Consider the following 24,418-nt stretch of genomic DNA (forward strand, 5'->3'; position numbering starts at 1 on the left):
CAAGATTCCACCCCTGATATCAAATTAGTATGTATTGCCTCCATGAAAATGTATAATTGATGTTATAAAAAAGAATATCTTTACAGGATGGTACATATTAGACCTTGAATACAACATTAGAATGAATATAACCTGCAGCACCATGGCTTTCTTGCATATACATGAATATAACTTGCATATACAGAATATCTTTGCAGATGTAATTCCTTCAAGATTCCACCCCTGATATCAAATTAGTATGTATTGCCTCCATGAAAATGCATAGTTGATGTTATAAAAAAGAATATCTTTACAGGATGGTACATATTAGACCTTGAATACAACATTAGAATGAATATAACCTGCAGCACCATGGCTTTCTTGCATATACATGATATTAAACGTCTGATATTCCAAAAAAGAGTGACTTTTGTAACATTAGGACCTTGAAGAATATACCTTGCAAATAATCTCTTTAAAGCTTAAATGTTGGAACATCGCGACCATACATCAGATTATATGTAGTTCTATCAATAATACTTCTGTAAGGATCTTCTTCTCGCTTCTTCAACAAGTAAGCAATATTACGTTCAACTTCAGATTTTACGTGCAAGTACAATTTATTCGCACTTTCTTTGTCACTCAATAATACTTCTCTTCCCTTTGTGTGAATAGGTTTACCAAACAGATAATAGAAGCGGCCAGGAATCTTCGGCAATAGACCTGGAACAAAAAGCGCTTGGTTGGCAACCTCTCCACTAGCTTCATCCCTACAACCAGAGAGCATATTCTTCATCAGTAGAAGTAATCATATGCTTGCAATGTACTTTTTGTGCTGATACAGATCTTTGCAGTCTTGTTTTAAAATTTCTCCTATGGCTGTCTCTTAATTAACCAGAATTTGTACAGATCACCAAATAGGAAACAGAAGGCTTTTTATAGAAAAGTGTAAGCTGTTCTTGAGTAATACAAATTTTGTGATACAATACAGGACAAAAAAATATATATAGCTAAAAGTAACTGATTACCTTATTTTCACAGACTTGCTAATTGTGTCCTTGATATTGTCACTAAGCACAGGGATTTTCATCAAGTCATTGTAATCGAGAACCAACTGCCACAAAGATTATATGCAGGCATAATATTAATTTGAAACACAATATCAAAATATTAATATTATTTATATATATGAATTACTTTATGGTTCATAAGAAAAAACAGGGGAGAGAGGCAGAGGATTAATGTTCGAAAAATCTTAAAGATTCTAAAATTATTCAGATCTACCCAGAAACCACTTCATATACTCATTCTAATCTAAAACAGCTTTTAGATCATTAAGCTACAATTCCTAAAAGAAAACTTTTAAACGAAATTTTCATCGAACAACTAATATATTTTGAAATTTAAAGACTTATCCCTCTTAATTAGTTTTCTTAATCCATTCAGTGACATATCAAACTATTTTCTTCACCTTACAGGAAGGGTTTTTACAAATTCACCTTTGAACTAAATGATTTTTTCCAGATTTTTACTCTTAGGGGTCACTTCTAAAGTAGACGCACTAGATTAATTTTTAACTTTGCAGAAGTCTAAGTTACATCATGCAATTACTGACCTTACACAATATATAGTCACTTAATTCTAATTAAGAAATTGCTCCATTCGTATCCACTTTTGGAATCCTAATTCTAAGACACTAGGTTACATTAAATACAGAAATTCAGTCCTTGCATTATATAAAGAATTTGAAAATATAAAAATAAGAACAGCTACAGAAAATGTGGAAGATAAGCTACAACCAGAATAAATACCAATCAGATTCAAAACTATATTTCAACATTAGTGAAAGACTCTTATTTAAATTTAAGAATTAGTTAGTGATAAGAGCGCAGGCTTACTTCCGCTATGTCATCTTCTCCTACGGCCCCAAAGGGTACAATTGTGGCCTCAAATCGTGTTGCCATTCTCACAAATTCTTGGTGATCAGGCCAAAATAGTTTATATTGTTCACCCTGGCAAATGCAGCACTAGAACTGTGAGGAACCAATACATAAAAAAGCCAATATATTATAAAAAAAGGACATTTTACCTATAAGCGCAAATAATCTATTGCATAAGTCCATACACAACCATATTACTAGGATCATTCAGCGTGAGGTTAAATGAGATACCATAAAGACGGTTGGAATTTCCTACACTGTTTTTGTATATTTAGTACACATCATTTCAAACTTTGCAGCTGCAATGCAGAAATTTTAAGGTATACTACAATGAAATCTCTAGTTTTTGTCCCCAGAGTGTTGCACCAATTTTAAATTGCCCCATGGAAAATGAAAAAAGATTTAATTATAAATGAATGGAAGGAACTAGACACACCTTGTAGTGAAGAGCCTCACGTGCACCACCAGGATAAAGCAAAACGTGTGAGTTTTTCGATAACAATTTAAACAGATTTCTACCAGTGACAGGTACAGCTCCCATAACTTTTAACCAATCAGTCAGAGAAAATTCATTAGATGAATCCTCAAGCCTTCCCAAAAATAACTCTGGATGAGCCATGCCATAAACCATAGTATTCTTCTCTCTCAAGAATTGTTCAACCAGTGGATAAAGTTCAAGTCCCATCAGCATGTGGTAACCAACTAATAAAACAGGACCTTCATTTGGAATCCCAGCAAGGCCTTTGACTATCTTTCCATCCTCTAATGTTGAGAACGTCACTGCACTAGCAGCAACATTAAATAATCTGCAATTCATGTGATTGTAATATCAGCTTCAGCCTCAGCTGCAGTAAAATGAGCAACAAATTGCAACTCAAATAGGCTAGTCTGAGTTGGCATCAACTGAGGTCCAGACATGAATAGGAAACTTAAGGGATTGCCTAATTTGATGGGGTAGAAAATCATCAAAAAAGAACATTTACATTATTGCAGCAACCAAGTCTCAGTCAATGTTACCACAACCAAGGATCAGGTTTCATTAAGTGGAAAATGAAGAAAATATGAATCCACCACATCTTTAGAACAAAAGTTTAATGTGCTCGTAAAAAGATTTGAGAAAAACAAATTTAACAGGGGTTTTTTGTGAGCCCAAATTTTTAACTATCATTCAAATTTAACATATTCATGGTAGAGCATGAGTAAGGTGTAGCTCAGTCTCTAGCAGCATCAGTTGATAAGATGCCTAAACGCAAATATGGTTCATGCATTGGAACAAGGCAGATTAAATCCATCAAAGAACACTGAAAAATATTATGTAAATAAGAATATGTTGCAAAGTGCTGTGATGAATTACCCAACTACTTGATCAAATGCATAATTGAATTCTGTCCTACTAGGAGGCAGAAAATCCAAGATGGAATCTATCTTCTTCGAACGACGGTATTTGCAGGTACCTTTTATGATAGTTAGTAAACTTAGGCTATCTTCCTGTAATATCACAACACAGAAGTCAGCTGTACTTGTAGTCCCTAGGAAAAACATTAGTAGGCGTAATATTTTCTTTTCACCGAATAAAACATTTACAAACATAAATGTGACTAAGGATACAAAATTGGTGCAACAAATGTGATTATATTCTGTAGCCACAGTGTCACATCAAGGGAAAAAAATCAAGGAACATTAAAAGCATAAACTTAGAGACCATAAAGTTTTTCATTTTCATTGTCCTGGAGCATATGGTGCAACAGTTAACAGACATTGCATGTATGATGGATTTGTCCTTTACTAAACTCCATCACAAAGTAGACCAATTTGTGTTTGGTTTTGACTTCTGCAAACTTGGTTATTGCAGCATTTGAAATAAGATTGCAACTGACAAAATAATAAAGCTATGATGTTAAAATTTATTTTGGTATTCTTTTATCCAAGAGATAATCTGTTAGGACCTAGGGGAGGGGGACACATGTCATAATTCTAGAGAATGTAGGGAGTTATTTTACTAGACTGAGTGCATAAGAAAGGGAATGGAGAGGAAATTGGAGGCAGGCAGAAATTAGGGAAACACTTGACAAGAGAGAGTGGCTGGCCTCATGAAAGCCAGACCAGGAGATGGGGAATTTGTGTCTCACTTTTGTAAGGAAAAGTTATTGCTCATACTGATTGTAAACAGTGGCTGAAATCAATATAGCATAGCCTATTTTTTCTCATTTCCATTGCTAATCTTGTGATTAATTTCTGTTTACTTCGTTTGTTGTTGAACTAGGCTGGGTGTCCTATCATAATCCAACACCAAAAATCCAATCAAGTTATATTTATGAAAAAAAAAGTCCTTTGAAAATTTAAATAAATTGATATTAGAGCTAGTTCCATACAGTTTTGGTCATTTAAAAGAAAGAGGATTAAGGACTGAGAACACCAAAACGCACTTAACAAACCAAAAAAAGAGAGAGAGAGTGAGACAATTAAAGTATAAGTATGTGATTAAAATCCAGTCCATCAGATAATGCAACCAATGACAATAGTAAAACAGGTGTAGTTGACCATTGTTTAAAGGACATATGTTGCCAATGTGCACCATAGGTTGCTGACTAGAATAGAAATCCATAACAACGAAAATGCATCTATTAAGTTACAGTATAATTGACCAATATAATTATAAGTATATAAAAATCATACTAAATTTGATTAAGATAGTAATTAAGTCAAACAATCTAAGATAAAGCTTAAAATGAAGCAGCACAACAAAATCTAACAGTACAGACTTACACTTCTCTAACCTACCATTAAAAGGGTGTGTCCATTGTCCTTGAAGTGACGAATTATGCAATTTTGCAAAGAACTCCTGAGGCGTTTTGCTTCATCTCCACTAGGAAGCATATTATCCTTCCCACTAAATAAAGCAAACACTCAACTTTAAAATACATCAAGAAGCTTATTTTGTTTAAAGAGATATACAAAGACACATAAACAAGCAAAATTATTTTTTGTTTTTCCAGATGCTTTATGTACTCCCTGTGAAGCTTATTTAAGATGGTTTTAAGCATTTAGTATCAGAAAACATCATAAACTCAATAGCAATAGCAATGTAACATGTATGATCTTCACAAAAAGTAATGACTTCATGCAACAATGATGCATTCTAAGTCCCAAACAAGATCAATAAATTAATGAAAGCACACAAAATACTAATTAATACTTCCAGCTTTTGCTCATGACTAACACTAGTTTGTTGGTTGGCCAATATGGGAAAATAAACTTTTGCCCTTAAATCCCAGTCATGATATGACTCCAAAATTCCTATTGGCTGCCATTCCTAAGTCAACTAAGGCTCAAAGTACTGTATAGTTCATGTTCACCAAGAACAGAATATTCAAAATATCTAATGACAGAATTAGACTTACCGATACAAAACACAATTGATAAAGTATTGGAGTTAAAAGGCAAAAACAAAGCTATGGATAATTTATGCCCAGCAAACTATAAGAAAAACCACGTTAACTCTTGAGAAAATAAACCTGGCAAGCACTAATACTTCAGCTTTGACAGCATGGAGCCGTGAATTTGCATATGCAGATGCTGATTTAAGCAACTTCAACCTCCAAAGAAGAGTATCCTTTGGTATAATATTAGTCATACCCTGAAAAATATTAAGTGAAAAAAAAAAAAAAAAGAAAGGATGTAAATAAGAATGTAGATGAATATATAGCCCTCAAAGGATACATCAGCAACTTCTCAGTCTGGAAATAAGACTAAAAAGAGATTTCAAAGGTCCAAAACATAGAAAAACCATTCATCAATTACTTGCAGTAGTGTATTCCTGAACTGTAATCGGTTAATACTACCAAATTACACTATGTACTTCATTTTTGTATGTATGAGGTTTCTTTTTTGGGAGAGGGTGGGTGCCGTTTATTAATGCATACTTCATTTTACATTTATTCCTTCCCATAACTTACAAAAAAGCAGCAAAGCATTCTAAAGGGGCACATCTGAATCACAATATTGCATATGTTTGATTTGTACAAGCAAAATGTATAAATTCTGCATTAGTTTGAACTTGAATTTTTTCCTTTTCATACAATCAGAAAAATTGTAGCCAAAAAGGGTTAATGAGGTGGCACTCTTAACCCAACTGCAGCATTAGCTATCCTTGTTTGAACATAATATTAACAATAACTAATCATTATAGATAGGAGGAACATAAATGATATGTTATTAATTCAAAAAGTCGATGTCTAGCCTAAATTTTCTTTCATTCAACACTTTTACAGGTTAAAAAAAAATGTTGGCAGCTATATATTGTAGAACCAAAATAAAAAAAAGTTTTTCATGTCCATAATCAGCTATATATTGAAGAACATCAGTCATCGGAGACTGTAGCAAGGACAGCACAACTCAAAAACAACTGAAACAAGAATACAAAAACCAATTCAAGTATAAAAGAATTTTTTATTTATAAAAGCAAAGTATTTAACACGTGCAAGAGCAAGCATGTCTTACAGAAAGACGTGGCAGTAAAGCAGTAAGGTTGGCAGACAATTGTTGAGATCTTAGTCTAGGAGGAAGCCTGTTGTCAATATTAACCATTGCCATCTTAGTTGGTTCTCCTGATGTAGAAATTGGAGAAATGTCTGAGAAGAATTTCAATTTTTCATAGGTGTAACAAGAACAATCACAAACTGCAACATGTGACAACTGATAATCACATGTATATCAAAACATCATTACCCATGATAGAGCTAAGAAGATATGGGACTGCAACATATAACTCATCAGGCAAAGCCTCTAAGATAGGGAACAAGGGTTGAAGCTGTGATCTGCCAAATGAAGTAGCTAAAATGGAAAGGCTAAGTATGTCAGTATTTATTGTAGTATCAAACATATACTTCAAAATAATAAAAATCAAAATTGGAAAACAGACCTGGGTTGACAAGTATGAGGACCAAGTCAATGTTTGGATTACGCGCAGCAACTGCTAGTGCTAAGCATCCTCCAAAGGAATCCCCCACCAAATAGATTGGTTTATTGGGAGATGAGGCATGTTCAAGCCTCACAGTTTTTTCAACAAATTGAAGCAATCCTTCATACAATAAATACCGTTAAGTTATTGATAAATCAAAGTATGCTATAAGTACAAAAGAATACACATAAGTTTTGATAAATCAAAGTGTGCTATAAGTATAAAATAAAATCACCAGATGGACGTGACATTTTAATTGGAATCAGAAGATATTCAATTACTGAATACAATTTCCAGGAAAGATAATAACATATCATAATTTTAGAAATCTTAAGAATATGTTGTGCAATGACCCTGTTTAATAGCCATGAACTCAGGTAACTACAGATCCAACTAGCCAACAATTTCAAATCAAATCACATTCTCACTTGCCAGCTATTTATAATAAATAAAATAAGATATATCATTCCCAAAAAAACTGAAAATTACAAAAGGCCAATAATATTTCATTTTTCCAGGTTCGTTGCGGTGTTCTTTCATTCCAAAGCAACTTATTGCACAAAATTCACTAACACAGTCTAAAATTCAACTTCTACTGATCAAATTGATGCACTTACTAAGTTGCAATAACTAAACACAGTATACTGTTAATAAAAGATAATTTCACAGGCTTTGGAAACTAAAGACCTTCAAATGGTGTTCGATCAGAAACGGGAATGTGGAGGCACCGAACTTCGAAGGCTCTGCATTCCAGAAATAACATCAAAATGAGAAATACAGGCTTATAAATGCCTGAAAAATGCCGATGCTAAATATGACTTTCAAGCACTTTGATATAACTATAGTATAACAAAAAATTGTCAGGAGGAATCATTTTGAGCAACAGAGATCTAATTTCCTCAATGTAACTTCGTTATTTATGCAATGGGAAATTGTAATTTAATTTACTTTCTCGATGTTGTCTATGCAAAATTAAATGGATTGAAAACGTTTGTCAACATCTTTCCCTTCAGAAGAACTTAAAACAATGAACATAAGTTTAGTTTTTATCATTTTGCCCAGCATTCAAAGCCAAACCCTCTGAAAATTTTATCAAGGAAATGATTCCAACGATAACAGAAGGGATTTAACTTAATCCAAAGTGGAATGGAACCATGTTTTATAATAATATAATATATGAGTAGGACCATCACCACAAAACTGACCATTTCCCAACGTGTGACGCTGAACCTGACCTTGTATCCAGATTTTAGAACAATATCTAAAATTTTGTGTTTCTACTTAAAATGAATAAATCTATAAGTTGCTAATCAAAAGGTCAACAGAAATATTCACACGGTCACTCTACCTATAAGACAGCAGAACAAAACTTACTTCCCAAGAGGTCTCTGGTGCAAAATAAGGCCTAACCCAAGCCCATCAAGTCCTGCATACATCAGGATATACAAATGCAAACATTCTTAGGATTGCATATATTCTACCATACTGTGATGTATTAAATTAAAGCAATAAATATGTTTTCTAGATTCAAGCCATCTTATGTCTTTTCATGCAAAAGACACATCAAAATTGAATAACAGGAGCTAAGCACCATTAATGGCAGCAACAATTACCAGGAAGAAACAGAAGAGTTGGAGAATCCTTCAATGGAGGCCCGCAGTCAACAGGACAGAACCACCGGGGTGGCCCTCCATCAGGCTTAATTATCTCTTTAGCTTCATCAAGATAATCTTTGACACTCTTAGTGCCATATCCATCCTCCCAAAGCACTGCTAAATCTTCTGAAACAGTGTCTTTAACCAACTTTTTCTCCTCAACTCTAGTCTTTATCCTCCCATTTCCTGAATGAACCAGGGCTCCATATTTCACTTTATCCCTAATTACGGAAGCACCATTCACAACTGATGAGTCATCATCACCTAAACTCTGAGCTCTCACTCTAAAACAAGGCTTATACACTGATTTTATTCCATGACTAGGTGATATCCTGAAAGTAACAACTGATGCCATGGTTTGTACTAGCAATGACATCAAAAGTTTGACAATTTTTCAAAATTTACCAACTGAACGACTTAAAAGCAGCCACTTTCAAGCTCTAGAAACTGATAAATAGGTCAAACTAAACTAAATTTTAGAAACTGTTCCCCAACTCACTCTAACAGAAACAATCACACCCTTTATGCTTTTACAGAAGTAATAACAACAAATATTCAATAAACATGAAAACCAAAGCAAACCCAGAGACCACAATACAACAACTAAATCTAAGAAAACCCCAGAAGGGAGAATGGAAAAAATATCTCCACAAACACACTTATATAGAGTTCTTATCAAAAATATCATTACTTAAATTAATATTCACTAAACCTTTTAAATAAAGAATAATGAGAAAAAAAATTTTCCAAGCAGAAAAAAACAATGAAAAAAGAAATAAAAAAAATAAATGAGTCAAGTAAAAGGCATTTTGGAATTTAGTAGAGCAGTTTGATGAGTGGCCTAGACATCTCCATTGTATCTAGTAAAGCAGAGGCCACACTTACCTAACCTTGACAAGTGGGTTAGCCGCGCAGTTTGCAGCGGTAAAAATTTGGTTTTTCTTGGTGGGTCAAGTGGGTGAAGAGCTGTCTTTTTACGGAAAAGAAACGGCTGGTGATTAGGGAAGAAACAGTGAAACAATAGAAAGTGATGGGCAATAATGGAGCGAGAAAGGTTCAAAGTTGCGTAATTAATACAACTATTGCATGGATTATATGCTATAAATGGCAGACAAGAAAGAACTGTATAGAATTCCAAAGATCTCTGTCCAAACTCCAAAGTCCAACAGCTTTCTTAACTACTTAAAACGACTAATGCTTTTTTCAACCTAATTTTATTTTTATATCTATCCAATACTAGATTTCAAACTTGATCAATCATAAATCCAAGAGACTTCATATATTATTCTTATAATTTGTTAGAATGTATTATCTTTTTTTGAGTGGTTTTATAATTGCAAGTGTTATTATGTAGTTATTCAAAGACAAATTTGACAGTAAATTTAATAAATAATGAATTATACTCTTAATCAACTATTTTGAGATGGATTTATGGCCCACTTTTCCATGAGTGTGAAATGAAATATTTATGGAAAAAGAAAGTGTGGGGAAGGCTGAAATGCATAGAATAAGCCCAGTAGAAACTAGTGGGGGGCCTGCATCTTTACTTGGATTTTGTCAGCATTTAACCAAAGTCTTAGAAATCAATGGCTTTCTTGGATGGCTTCATAGACGAATTATGTATATACTTCAAAGTGGCGCTATGTATCACCACTAAAAACAAAAATCAATTGTGAATGAACCCAGAAAGATTCTGGAGGTGACAATCCAATCCACCCACTTATTTTATCTAAAAGACTAACTTATCCTAAATTATTACTTTTAAGCTTTTTATTTGAATACGCTCTATAATGTGTTTAAAGAAGATGATAATAAAGTTTATTTGGGAATTCATAAATAAATAATTCATTATCATATTTCAAATCTCATTTTCAAACAGATAAAAATTTAAAATATAATTGAGGGTATTTTAGTCTTTTAGGTGAAAATGGGATGAATTAGTCACTTTTCAAAAACCTTGGATGTCTTTGTAGTTAACTCAGACCTCAACAGCCAAAAATTTTTATCTCTTTGAAAGATATAAGAAGTCATATTCATCAAAGCTTAAGAAAGAAAACAGGGACTTAAATGAATATAACAAAACACAGGGTGGCTCACAATTTGACGGAGATTTGCTTGTTGCCAATCAGTCCTACTCCTTTGAAGTGACCCCCCTAACCAATTTATTCTAAGTTTTTAGGTATGATTTTATGGCCCCTAAAAGATGGACGATTTTCTAAGAGAAGTGAAAATTTCAAATATTAAACAATTTCACATGAGCAAACTTAGTCATAATTTCCCAGATGATTATGAATGAGTGAATAACAAACAAGAAGCACAAAAAATTACTTTGTATTTTCTCTGGGAGGCAAGCGATTATTCAAAACACAATCAAGACACCAACAGGGGAAGTCCTTATCATCTTTAGTTCCATCCAAGTAGGTAATTTTTTTTCTCCATGGACCTCTTTGAGAACCCTCGGTAATTATTGATGGCAGGGAAATGGTTGAAAATTCAAATGGAGGATAGACGATGGAGTCATTTTCAGCATTAACATTCACCTCAATTCTTGATTGGGTAAGGGTTCTAGTAGTGATATCCTTGCCAGACAAAACATTCCCATTAGCAGAAGCTTGTGAAGCCACATTGTGCCTTCTTATGGCCAGCCAATGAGGCAATAAACCTTTTAAGTGTTTCACAAGCCAGACCAACCTGTGGATTGCACAAGTCAATGAAACAAGACTACTTCAACTCTAAATAGATTACAAACTTTTAGAAACTTTTTAAGTATTCTTTCAAGATAACTGAAAAATCTATATGATTAAAATTATCAAATCTAACTAATTCCAATAATAAGGGGAAGATTCTAGCAAGTTCAGGAACTATTGGAAGTTAACACTACACTTTTCTACTCAAGTTTATTTAGTAGCTGTACACACCTCTACATAATTGGTTACACACGACTTCAAATATGTGGTGCTGACCTTTGTTTGTTGACAAATATTAAGAAGCTACAGTTTCCCCCCTTACTATTACAATAAATTTGATTAAAAACAAGTATGTTTATTGTTCTGTGTATTGCCTGCTGCCATGGTCAACAAGATAGATGTTTACCTTATCATCCTCAGGTCTTCCAGCAATTTGAAGGGCTGCTGAATACATCTGTGCAGAGAAGCATTCTGGTGTGTCTAAATGAACAGACAAACTTCCAAGCCTAGTATCCACAGTGAACCATGCAGGAATAATTACCAGAAGCAAAAGGGGAAATCAACAGTGAGATTCAACATACACTTAAAAATAATATGCCTTTGACTGTTTAAAATTTCATGCTGCACTATTCCTGGGGTTCCAGAGTTGTAAAAGTTGGTTCTTTATAAACAGGAACCCATGAGAAGTTCAAACCAACAGTACCCAATAATCAAAGTGTGTTACATAATAATCATAAGAAATTCTCATCCAGGAAAAAACTGAATATTGGAAGGAAAAGCAATTCAGCCAGCACTTAAGGGGAATCAAATATGAGAAAATAGATGTTTATGAATCAACTATCAATCAACACGATAGCCATTTGAAACACTAAAACTATCCATGAGTCCAATTAATCTTCAGCAATCAACCCAAAAATGCACCATCAGTGATGGAAAATCCACAGGACGTACAACTTCAAAACTGGGATTTCTACTGGGAACACAAGAAATGACAACATGCAACAGCAACCATTGCACAATTAACAGAATAGTATACAATTACTTACAGGGCTAGATCCTTCCAAGGAAACCCTTGCCCTTGAAAATGACAAATTTCCAGCTAAGAATGAACCACCTTTTTGAAAGACCTTTTGAGGATTATGTCCTTCAGCTGGCCACGTATGAACCAAAGAATCAGTTGTTGCAGCCTGTATATTATCATCATGCAATGCTAATTGCAGAATGGGGTGTTCCCCTGTGCAAAGCAGAAGCGACTCTCTTGATGCCAAGTGTCAAGTATAACTGAGGAAAAATGCACAATTGAGTACCAAAGCTATACACTAGAAATTGATTAAAAAAAAAAAAATGAGGGATGATTTGCTTTTATAATGTCTTTTCACAAGTAAAGACACTTACAGAGAGGTCTCTCCCACTACCATAAACATGATTAAATGTTGGGGAGCTTGCAAGTGCCCAAACAAAATCTGTATGCACAGCATAAGAATGCACACATCGCTGTTGACCAAGATCCCATAACCTATGGAAATAATCCACACCAAGTAAAGAAAATTTTTTATGCAATTCCGTAATTGGGATAACATCAAAGCAACAAAAATGACAACCTACCTGATCATAGAGTCAAAAGATCCCGATAAGCAAAACCTGCAAGAATGAAAAGTAAATAAATAATTAGTCAATTATCAAACAAAACCCATTAAGCAATAACCCATAATCTTATTTCAAGAACAATACAAGAAAATTCTAACATTAAGTGGCATTGCCCATCAGCAACCCCTCTCTCATGTTACAACATGCATATGGAGTATATTATCAGCTCTTTGAAGATACTATTTGTGACAAAAAAGATCATATTACAATGAAATTCTGACCAGAACACCATCAAGTAAAACAGATATCATGTAGCCTATTCAGCCAACCTGCCAGTAGAATCTAGAAGCAGAGCTCTATGTACATTTAATGTATTTGGAAAATTGCACTCTAATATTAAGGTGAAGGACTCTTCAAATGATTGACGGTTAAGCAGATGTAATTCCTTCAAGATTCCACCCCTGATATCAAATTGTTATGTATTGCCTCCATGGAAATGTATAATTGATAAAATAAAAAAAGAGTATCTTTACAAGGTGGTACATTTTAGACCTTTAATACAACAGTAGGATGAACATAACCTGCAGCACCAAGGCTTTCTTGCATATACATGATATTATACATGTCTAATATTCCAAAAATGAATGACTTTTGTAACATTAGGACCTTGAAAAATATATCTTGCAAATGATCTCTTTAGAGCTTAAATGTTGGAACATCACGACCATACATCAAATTATATGCAGTTCTATCAATAATACTTCTATAAGGATCCTCTTCTCGCTTCTTCAACAAGTAGGAAAGATTACGTTCAACTTCAGATTTTATGTGCAAGTACAATTTGTTTGCGCTTTCTTTGTCCCTTAATAACACTTCTCTTCCCTTTGTGTGAATGGGTCTACCAAACAGAAAATAAAAGCGGCCAGGAATCTTCGGCAATAGGCCCGGAACAAAAATCGCTTGGTTGGCAACCTCTCCACTAATTTCATCCCTACAATCAGATAGCATATTCTTCATCAGTAGAAGAATCATATTCTTGCAATGTACTTTATGTGCTGCTGCAGATCATTGCAGTCTTGTTTTAAAACTTCTCCTATAGCTGTGTCTTAAGTAACTAGAATTCTTACTATTCTCCAAAAAGGAAACAGAAGGCTTTTTACAGAAAAGTGTAAGCTGTTCTTGAGTAATACAAATTTTGTGGTACAATACACGACAATGAAATAAATATTGCTAAAAGTAATTGATTACCTTACTTTCACAGACTGGTTATTTAAGTCCCTGATATTGTCACTAAGCACAGGGATTTTCATCAAGTCATTATAATCGAGAACCAACTGCCACAAAGATTAAATGCAAGCATAATGCTAATTTGAAACACATAATCAAAATATTAATATTATATATATATATATATATATATATATATATATATATATATATATATATATATGAATTACTTTATGGTTCATAAGAAAAAGGAGGGGAGAGAGGTAGAGGATTAAAGTTTGAAAAATCTTAAAGATTCAAAAATCATTCAGATCTACCAAGAAACAAACTTCATATACTACTTCTAATCTAAAAAATCTTTTAGATCATTAAGATAATATTCCTAAAAGGAAACTTTAAAATGAAATTTTGCTCAAACAACTATAATATTTTGAAATTTAAAGACGTATGCCTCTTAATTAGTTTTCTTAAACTATTCAATTACATATCGAAGTATTTTCTTCACTTTACAGGGGGTTTTTACAAATTCATCTCTGCACTAAATTAATTTTTTTCAGATTTTCCTCTTAAAGGTCAATTTTAAAGTAGACGTACTAAATTATATTTTAACTTTGCAAAAGTCTAAATTACATCATGCAATTACTGGCCTTACACAATATACAATCCCTGAATTCTAATTAAGATATTTCCCCATTCAAATCCAATTTTGGAATCCTAATTTTAAGAAACTAGGTTACATCACATCCAGAAATTCAGTTCTTGCATATTATAAAGAATTTGAAAATATAAAAATAAGAAAAGTGGCAGAAAATACGGGGGTGCAAAGCTACCACCGGACTAAATACCAATCAAAACCATATTTCAGCATCAGTGAAAGACTCCCTTATTGAAATTAAAGCATTAATTAGTTATACGGGCACAGGCTTACTTCCACTATGTCATCTTCTCCTATGACCCCAAAAGGTACAATTGTGGCTCCAAATCGTGCTGCCATTCTCACAAATTCTTGGTGATTAGGCCAAAATAGTTTATATTGTTCACCCTGGCAAATGCAGCACTACAACTGTGAGGAACCAATAAATACAAAAATCCAATATATTATAAATAAAGGACATTTTACCTACAGGTGCAAGTTATCTATTACATAAGCTTATACACGATCATATTATTAGTAGGATCATTGAGTGTGAAGTTAAATGAGATACCAGAAAGAAGATTAGAATTTCCTACACTGTTCTCATATATCGAGTACACATCATTTCAAACTTTGCAGCTGCAATGCAGAAATTTTAAGGAATACTACTACGAAATCTCTAGTTTTTGTCCCCACTGTGTAGCACCGACTTTATATTGCCCCATGGAAAATGAAATAAGATTTAATTATAAACGAATGGAAGGAACTAGACACACCTTGTAGTGGAGAGCCTCACGTATACCACCAGGATAAAGAAGAATGTGTGATTTTTTTGATAACAAATTAAACAGATTTCTACCAGTGACAGGTACAGCTATCATAACTTTTAACCAATCAATCAGAGAAAATTCATAAGATGGATCCTCAAGCCTTCCCAAAAAAATCTCTGGATGAGCCATGCCATAAAACCTAATATTTTTCTCTCTGAAGAATTGTTCAATCAGTGGATAAAGTTCAAGACCCAACAGCATGTGGTAACCAATTAATAAAACAGGACCTTCATTTGGAATCCCAGCAAGGCCTTTCACTATCTTTCCATCTTCCAATGTTGAGAACATCACTGCACTAGCAGCAGCATTTAATAACCTGCAAATCATATGATTGTAATATTAGCTTCAGCCCCAGCTGCAGTAAAATGAGCAAAAAATTGCAACTCAAGTGAGCTAGTTTGTGATGGCATCAACTGAAGTCCAGACATGAATAGGAAATTTAAGATACTGCCTAATTTGATTCATACCTATCTAGTTAATTATCAACTTGTAATTCATAAAGAAGTGGACATGTCCATAAGAGATTGGTATCCTCAATTTCAATATTTACCATTAATGGTGAGGACAAGTTAAAGCCATACAGACTGATTCAATGTCCACAGAATTTTGCTGGTTTTCGTAATTTACATAGAAACTTGTGATAATATTTTGGATATGAAAGATGAATGCAGAGGAGAGACAAGGTAGAATGTATACATTGATCACATATACCAAATCTCTAAGGAGCCAACTTTCTTCTACACTACAATGTTCTCAAAGATAGGGTAGAAAATCATCAAAAAATAAAATAAAATAACATTTTTGCAGCAACCAGGTCTTTGTCAATGTTACCACAACCAAGGATCAGGTTTCATTTAAGTGAAAAAATGAAGAAAATATGAATCTACGACATCTTTATAAAAAGGTTTAATGTGCTCTTAGAAAGATTTTCAGAAAAACAAATTTAAAAAGGGTTCTTTGTGAACCCAAATTTGTAACTATCATTCAAATTTAACATATTCGTGCTTGAGCATGAGTAAAGTGTAGTTCAGTCTCTAGCAGGATTAGTTGATAAGATGCCTAAATGGAAATATGTTCATGGATTGGGACAAGGCAGATTAAATCCATCAAAACACACTGAAAAATATAAAATAAATAAGAATATGTTGCAAAGTGCTGCGATGAATTACCCAACTACTTGATCAAATAGATAATTGAATTCCGTCCTACTAGGAGGCAGAAAATCCAAGATAGGATCTATCTTCCTGGAACGACGGTATTTGTAGGTACCTTTTATAATAGTTAGTAAACTTAAGTTATTTTCCTGTAATGTCACAACAACAAAAAAGTTAGTTATAATAACACTCCCTAAGAAAAATATTAGTAGGCATTATATTTTCTTTGCACCAAATAAAACATTTACAAACAAAAATGCGGCTAAGCATGCATAATTGGTGCTACAAATGTGATTATATTTTGTAGCCACAGAGTTACATCTGTGAAAAAAATAACGGAACATTAAAAGCATATACTAAGAGACCATAAAGTTTTTCAATGTGCTGGAGCATATGTGGTGCAATAGTTAACAGGCATTGCATGTATGATGGATTTGTTCATTACTAAACTCCATCACAAAGTAGACCAATTTGTATTTGGTTTTGCCATCTGCATTGAACTTGGTTATTGCAGCATTCAAAATGAGATGACAAAATGATAAAAAGCTATGATGTTAAAATTTCTATTGGTATTCTTGTATCCAAGAGATAATCTGTCAAGACCTAGGGAGAGGGGCACATGTCATAATTCTAGACGATGTAGGGAGATATTTTACTAGAGTGTATAAAAAAGGGAATGGAGAGGAAATTGGAGGCAGGTGGAAATTAGGGAAACATTTGACAAGGGAGAGTGGCTGGCCTCTTGAAAGCCAGACCAGGGGATGGGGGATTTTGTGTCTCTCTTTTGCAAGGAAAAGCTGTTGCTCATACTGGTAATAAACAGTGGCTGAAATTAATATAACATAGCCTATTTTTTCTCATTTCCATTGCTAATCTTGCAATTATTTTCTGTTTACCATTGTTTGTTGTTGAACGAAAATCTAATTAAGTTGTATTTATGAAAAAAAATTCATTTGAATTTTTGAATAAATTGACATTAGAGTTAGTTCCAAACAGTTTTGGTCATTTAAAAGAAACAGGACGGAGGACTGAGAACACCAAAATGTACTTAACAAACCAAAAAAAAAAAGAGAGAGAGAGAAAGAAGTACATGTTTGTGATTAAAATCCATCCATTAGACAAGGCAACAAATGACAATGGTAAAACAAGTGTAGTTGCCCATAGTTTAACAGACAAATATTGCCAATGTGTACCATCGATAGCTGACTAGAATAAAAATCAGTTTCAATGATAACATACTTGCCGAGTTATAGTATAATTGACAGATATAAATATAAGTATATAAAAACCATACTAAATTTGGTCAAGAAACCCATTTAGTCAAAAAATCTAAAATAAAGCTTAAAATGGAGCAGCACAACCAAATCTAATAGTATAGATCTAACCTACCAATAGAAGGGTGTGCCCATTGTCCTTGAATAAACGAATTGTGCAATTCTGCAAAGAACTCTTGAGGCGTTTTGCTTCATCTCCACTAGGAAATATATTATCCTTGCCACTAAATAAAGCAAATGGTCAACTTTAAAATTCATCGAAAAGCTTTATTTGTTTAAAGAGACATATAAAGACACATCAACAAGATTATTTTCATCAAGAAGCTTAATCAAGATGGTTTTAAGCATTTAATATCAGCAAACGTCATAGACTTAATCCCAATAGCAACGTAACGTGTATGATCTTCACAAAAAGTAATGACTTCATGCAATAATGATGCATTCTAAGTCCCAAACAAGATCAAGAAGTTAATGAAAGCACACAAAATGCTAATTAATACTTCCAGCTTTTGCTCATGACTATAATGCTTGTTCGTTGGTTGGACAATATGGAAAAAGAAATTTGCCCTTAAATCCCCATCATAATATGACTCCAAAATTCCTATCAGCTGCCATTCCTAGGTCAACTAAGGCTCAAAGTTACTGTATAGTTCATGTTCTTTGAGAACAGACAACTCAAAATATCTAATGACAGCATTAGACTTACAGATACAAACACAATTGATAAAGTGCTCAGCAAACTATAAGAAAAACCATTGAGAAAATAAGGACCTGGCAAGCACTAATACTTCAGCTTTAACAGCATGGAGACGTGAATTAGCATATGCAGAAGCTGATTTAAGCAACTTCAACTTCCAAAGAAGAGTATCCTTTGGTATAATATTAGCCATACCCTGAAAAATATTAAATGTCAGCAACTTGTCAGTCTGGAAATAAGATTTAACAAAGATTTCAAGGGTCCAAAACATTGAAAAACCATTCATCATTACTTGCAGTAGTGTCTTTTTGAATTGTAATTGGTAATACTACCACATTACTCTATGCACTTCATTTTTGTATGTATTAGGTTTCTTTTTTGGGAGAGGGTCGGTCTCATTTACTAGCGCGTACTTCATTGTACATTTCATTCTTTCTCATAACTTACAAAATAGCAGCCAGGAGTTCTAAAGGGGCACATCTGGAATACAATAATGCATGTGTTTGAATTGCACAAGCAAAAGGTTAAAATCTGCATAAGTTTGAACTTGAATTTTTTTCTTTTTCATAAATTGGAAAAATTGGAGCCAAATAGGATTAGTGGGGTGGGTAGGTGGCACTTCTAACCCAACTGCAGCATTAGGTAGCCTAGTTTGAACAGAACATTTGCAATAATTATTCATTATAGATAGGATAAACAGAAGTAATATGTTATTAATTCAAAAACTCACCATCTATCTTGAATTTTCTTTCATTCAATGCTTTTACAAGTTAAATAAAATGTTGGGAGTGATACATTGTTGAACCAAAAGAAAAGGTTTTCATGACTATAAATCAGCTATATATGGTAGAACTTCAGTCAATAGAGAATGTAGAATGGATAACACAAAACAACACAAAAACAACTGAAATTAGAATGCAAAAGCCAATTTAAGTATAAAAGAATTGTATATCAATAAAAACAAAGCATATAACATGTGCAAGAGCAAGCATCTCTTACAGAAAGATGTGGCAGTAAAGCAGTGAGGTTGGCAGACAATTGTTGAGATCTCAGTATAGGAGGGAGCCTTTTGTCAATATTAACCATTGCCATCTTAGTTGGTTCTCCTGATGTAGAAATTGGAGAAATGTCTGAGAAGATTTTCAATTTTTCATGGCTGTAACAAGAACAATCAAAAACTCCAACATGTGGCAACTGATAATCACATGTACAACAAAACATCATTACCCATGGTAAAGCTAAGAAGATATGGGACTGTAACATATAACTCATCAGGCAAAGCCTCTAAGATAGGGAACAAGAGCTGAAGCTGTGATCTGCCAAATGAAGTAGCTAAAATGGAAAGGCTAAGTATGTCAGTATGTATTGTAGTATCAAACACATATACTTCAAAACAATAAAAATCAAAATTGGAAAACAGACCTGGGTTGACAAGTATGAGGACCAAGTCAATGTTTGGATTACGAGCAGCAACTGCTAGTGCTAAGCATCCTCCAAGGGAATCCCCCACCAAATAAATTGGTTTATTGGGAGATGATGCATGCTCAAGCCTCACAGTTTTTTCAACAAATTGAAGCAATCCTTCATACAATAAATACCGTTAAGTTATTGATACGTCAAAGTATGCTATAAGTAAATGAAAGAAATCACCAGATGGACATCACATCTTAATTGGAGTCAGAAGACATTCAATTACTGAATATAATTTCAGGAAAGATAATAACATATCACAATTTCAGAAATCTTAAGTATATGTTGTGTAATGACCCTGTTTAATAGCCACGAATTCAGGAAACTACAGATCTAACTAGCCAACAATTTCATATCAAATCACATTCTCAGTTACCAGCCATTTATATAAATAAAATAAGATATATCATTCCCAAAAATACTGAAAATTACAAAAGGCCGATAATATATATATTTTTCCAGGTTCATTGCCATGTTCTTTCACTCCAAAGCAACTTATTGCACAAAATTCACTAACACAGTCTAAAATTTGCAAGTTCTATTGATCAAATTGATGCACTCACTAAGTTGTAATAACTAAACAAAGTATACTACTAATAAAAAATAATTTCACAGACTTTGGGAACTAGAGACCTTCAAATGGTGTTTGATCGGAAACAGGAATGTGGAGGCACTGAACTTCGAAGGCTCTGCATTCCAGATATAAAATCTAAATGAGAAATACAGGCTTGACTAATAGCAATGCTAAATATGACTTTCAAGCACTTTGATATGTGAGGGGAATCATTTTGAGCAACAGAGATCTAATTTCCTCAATTTAAATTCTTTATTTATGAAATAGGAAACTGTTAATTAATTTACTTTCCTGATGTCGTCTATGCAAAATTAAATGGATTAAAAACGCTTGTCAACAACTTTCTTTCCAGGAGAACTTAAAACAATGCACATAAGTTTAGTTTTTATCATTTTGGCCAGCAATCAAAGCCAAACTCTCTTAAAATTTTAATCAAGGAAATGATTCCAACAATAACAGAAGGGCTTTAACTTATTCCAAAGTAGAATGAAACCATGTTTTATAATATATAATAACCAAAAGGACTTATTCCCACCCAAGGTTTATTTTTTTCCTAAGTTTTCACTCATTATTTTTCAAAAACTCAAATATTCATCCGTCAGTTGATAAGTCTATTAGTCTTAAGGGTTAGGTAAAATCGTCATTTAATCAGTAATATTAAAAAATAAAATAAAATTTTATCTCATTTTCTCCCCTAAATTATAAAAATTAACAATTTTCCCCATGTCAAGTTTTAAAAGTAACATTTTCCCCCTTTGGGATTAATTTTCATTCTCCGATTGCTCCCTCCCGACACTTTCTTTTTCTTTGGCAATCTCTCTCTCCCTATCATTTCCCCCGACTAGCCATGCAACATCAAGAGACAAACCAAGGTCTTCATGTCTTGACGTTGCACGATCGACCAAAGGGAGAGATAGACCACTGAAGGGAGAGAGAGACAACCGGAGATGACACCAGAGGGAGAGGCCAGAGAATAAAAAATAAACTCTAAGGGGGAAATATTACTTTTTAAAACTTAGTCAGAGAAAAAATTATTAATTTTTAGGATCTAGGAGAAAAAAGGAATCAAAATTTTAAAACTAACGGATTTGGTTAACGTTAACAACTAACAAATAGGTATTTGGGTTTTTGAAAGATATGGATGAGAACTCAAAGAAAAAAGTAAACTTTGAGTGGGAATAATAAGTCTTTTGGCCCATATAATATAATATAATATATAAGTTGGACCATCACCACAAAACTGACCCTACATTTCCACATACGCTATGCTGAACCTGACCTTATATACAGATTTCAGAATAATATCTAAAATTTTGTGTTTCCACTTTATAAGAATAAATCTGGAACTTGCTAATCGAAGGTAAACAGAAATATTCACACAGTCATCCTACTTATAAGACAGCATAACAAAACTTACTTCCCAAGAGGTCTGTGGTGCAAAACAAGGCCTAACCCAAGCCCATCGATTCCTGCATACATTAGCATATACAAGTGCAAACATTCTTAGGCATGCATATATTTTACCGGCACTGTACAACTTACTGCAATATATTAAATTAAAGGAATAAACATGATTTCTAGATTCTAGCCATCTTATGTCTTTTCATACAAATGACACATCACAATTGAATACCGGGAGCTAGCAACCATTAATGGCAGCAAACATTACCGGGAAGAAACAGAAGAGTTGGAGAATCCTCCAATGGAGGCCCGCAGTCAACAGGACAGAACCACCGGGGTGGACCTCCATCAGGCTTAATTATCTCTTTAGCTTCATCAAGATAATCCGTGACACTCTTAGTGCCATATCCATCCTCCCAAAGCAGCGCTAAATCTTCTGAAACAGTATCTTTCACAGCTCTAGTCTTTGTCCTCCCATCTCCTGAATGAACCAAGGCTCCATATTTCACTTTATCCCTAATTACAGAAGCACCATTCGCCGCAACCGATTCAGATGACAGAACTGATGAATCACCATCACCTAAACTCCGAGCTTTCACTCTAAAATTAGGCTTATACACTGAATTTATTCTATAATTAGGTGACATTCTGAATGTAACAACTGATGCCATGGTATGTACTAGCGATGACATCAAAAGGTTCTACAATTTTTCAAAATTCACCAACTGAACTTCTTAAAAGCAGCCGCTTTCAAGCTCTAGACACTGATAAGAGCTCAAACTAAACTAAATTCTGGAAACTCTTCCCCAACTCACTCTAACAGAAACAATCACACCCTTAATGCTTTCACAAAAGAAATAACAACAAATATACACTAAACATGAAAACCAAAACAAACCCAGAGACCACAATACAACAACTAAAACTGAGAAAACCCCAGAAAGCAGAATGGAAACAATATCTCCATAAACAAACTTTTATAGAGTTCTTATCACAAATATCATTACTAATATCAATATTCACTTAACCCCTCAAGTAAAAAATAATGAGAAGCAAATTTTTCCAAGCATAGAAAAAAGAACAAAAAAGGAAAGAAAAGTACAAAATGAGTCAAGTAAATGACATTTTGGAATTTAGTAGAGCAATTTGATGAGTGGCCTAGACATCTCCATTGTATCTTGCAAAGCAGAGACCACACTTACCTAAACTTGGTAAGTGCTTGTATAAAGGTTATATGCTATAAATGGCAGACGAGAAAGAAACAAGCTGTATAAGGTTCCAAAGATTTGTGTCCAAACTCCAGAGTCCAACAGCTTTCTTAACTACTTGGAAAAACGACTCATGTTTTTTCAACTCAATTTTATTTTTATTTCTTTTCCATTCTAAATTACAAAGCTGATCAACCTCGAATCCAAGAATTGTATGAAACTTTAAAATATTATTCTTCCAATTTGTTAGTTGGTATTATATTTCTGAGTGGTTTTATATTTGCTAATGTTATTATGTAGTATTCAATATTTTCATTTTCTCTCGAAGTTTCGAATATCAAATTGGATATATATATAGTATCATTATGCGATATAATAATACATTATTACAGTTGAGTACTCAAAATAAGGCATACATAATTTTATTATTTATCCAAAAGACAAATTTGACAGTAAAATTTAACAAATTATCAACTATATTCTTAATGAAACAAGAAATGATATATTATTTTTATATAAATCAATAGTCTAGTTTCATGTGATTTTACGGTTAAAATATATATGTTAACAAGATATTGATAGTATGAAAATAAAGACGATGAATATCATATTAGAAGAAATACTTTCTAAAAATATGTTTTTAAATTACTTTTTATAGAATAAAATTTTACGTATAAATAAATTATATAAACTATTTTGAGATATTTATAAGAGTGATTGTGAGATATTAGCAACAACGTTGAGAGAGATTGATTATCTACTTTTTTCTGAGTGTGAAATGAAATATTTATGGAAGAAAGAAGTGTGGGGGAAGGCTGAAAATGCATTTGATAAGCCAAGCAGAAACTAGTGCAGGGCCTGGATCTTTTCTTGGCTTTTGTCAACACTGAACCAAATTAAACTAAAGTCTTGAAATGAATGGCTTTCTTGGATAGCTTCAAAGATGTATTATGCATATACTTCTAAGTGGCACTATATATCATTACTAGAAACGAAAATGAATGTTGAATATACCCAGAAAGATTCTGAAAATGACAATCCACCCACTTAAATTATCAAAAAGGCTAAATTATCCCAAGTTGTTAGTGTTAAGCTTTTTGGTTGAGTATGCTCTATAATGTGTTTAGTGAAGATGATAATA

General features: G+C 33.3%; 2 protein-coding genes across 5 annotated transcripts; both read right to left on the bottom strand.

Moving 5' to 3' along the window:
* Positions 1 to 14: 14 nt before the first annotated feature.
* Positions 15 to 13,278, bottom strand: LOC123208130 (acyltransferase-like protein At1g54570, chloroplastic). The gene is made up of 19 exons (XM_044625549.1): positions 13,138 to 13,278; positions 12,827 to 12,862; positions 12,617 to 12,737; positions 12,268 to 12,502; positions 11,628 to 11,727; positions 10,863 to 11,225; positions 8,493 to 8,755; positions 8,254 to 8,305; positions 7,567 to 7,622; positions 6,841 to 6,999; positions 6,648 to 6,752; positions 6,420 to 6,526; positions 5,435 to 5,556; positions 4,701 to 4,809; positions 3,274 to 3,407; positions 2,356 to 2,725; positions 1,878 to 1,991; positions 1,008 to 1,093; positions 15 to 749 (listed from the first exon to the last, which is right to left on the bottom strand). Exons 5-19 carry the CDS (start codon positions 11,633 to 11,635, stop codon positions 455 to 457), a joined length of 2,343 nt encoding a protein of 780 aa, XP_044481484.1. The 5' UTR covers positions 11,636 to 11,727; positions 12,268 to 12,502; positions 12,617 to 12,737; positions 12,827 to 12,862; positions 13,138 to 13,278; the 3' UTR covers positions 15 to 454.
* Positions 13,271 to 23,074, bottom strand: LOC123208144 (acyltransferase-like protein At1g54570, chloroplastic). 4 transcript variants are annotated; one of them, XM_044625550.1, is made up of 13 exons: positions 22,338 to 23,066; positions 22,086 to 22,137; positions 20,728 to 20,783; positions 20,047 to 20,205; positions 19,852 to 19,956; positions 19,624 to 19,754; positions 18,699 to 18,820; positions 18,043 to 18,151; positions 16,669 to 16,802; positions 15,446 to 15,815; positions 14,964 to 15,077; positions 14,057 to 14,142; positions 13,271 to 13,799 (listed from the first exon to the last, which is right to left on the bottom strand). In XM_044625550.1, the coding sequence occupies exons 1-13, from the start codon at positions 22,759 to 22,761 to the stop codon at positions 13,505 to 13,507; spliced, it is 2,157 nt and encodes a 718-aa protein (XP_044481485.1). In that variant the 5' UTR covers positions 22,762 to 23,066; the 3' UTR covers positions 13,271 to 13,504. The 4 variants fall into 4 exon arrangements, with proteins under 4 accessions (XP_044481485.1, XP_044481490.1, XP_044481496.1 ...); XM_044625555.1 differs by having other exon boundaries at positions 19,624 to 19,730; positions 22,338 to 23,063; XM_044625561.1 differs by having other exon boundaries at positions 13,668 to 13,799; positions 14,062 to 14,142; positions 22,338 to 23,072.
* Positions 23,075 to 24,418: the final 1,344 nt, after the last annotated feature.

The sequence above is a fragment of the Mangifera indica genome, chromosome 2 (genome assembly GCF_011075055.1).
Source record: "Mangifera indica cultivar Alphonso chromosome 2, CATAS_Mindica_2.1, whole genome shotgun sequence".
Lineage (NCBI taxonomy): Eukaryota > Viridiplantae > Streptophyta > Magnoliopsida > Sapindales > Anacardiaceae > Mangifera > Mangifera indica.

Excerpts from the sequence above, each read along its gene's own strand:
- LOC123208130 (XM_044625549.1), bottom strand. Across the intron at positions 3,408-4,700 it reads ATGGACACACCCTTTTAATG|GAAGATAGCCTAAGTTTACT; the intron begins GTAGGTTAGAGA and ends GTGATATTACAG. Across the intron at positions 2,726-3,273 it reads GCATTTGATCAAGTAGTTGG|ATTATTTAATGTTGCTGCTA; the intron begins GTAATTCATCAC and ends CATGAATTGCAG.
- LOC123208144 (XM_044625550.1), bottom strand. The coding sequence starts at position 22,761 with ATGTCATCGCTAGTACATACCATGGCATCAGTTGTTACATTCAGAATG. Across the intron at positions 20,784-22,085 it reads CACCACAGACCTCTTGGGAA|AGCCTTCGAAGTTCAGTGCC; the intron begins GTAAGTTTTGTT and ends TCTGGAATGCAG. Across the intron at positions 19,755-19,851 it reads TCTTCTTAGCTTTACCATGG|ACATTTCTCCAATTTCTACA; the intron begins GTAATGATGTTT and ends AAATCTTCTCAG.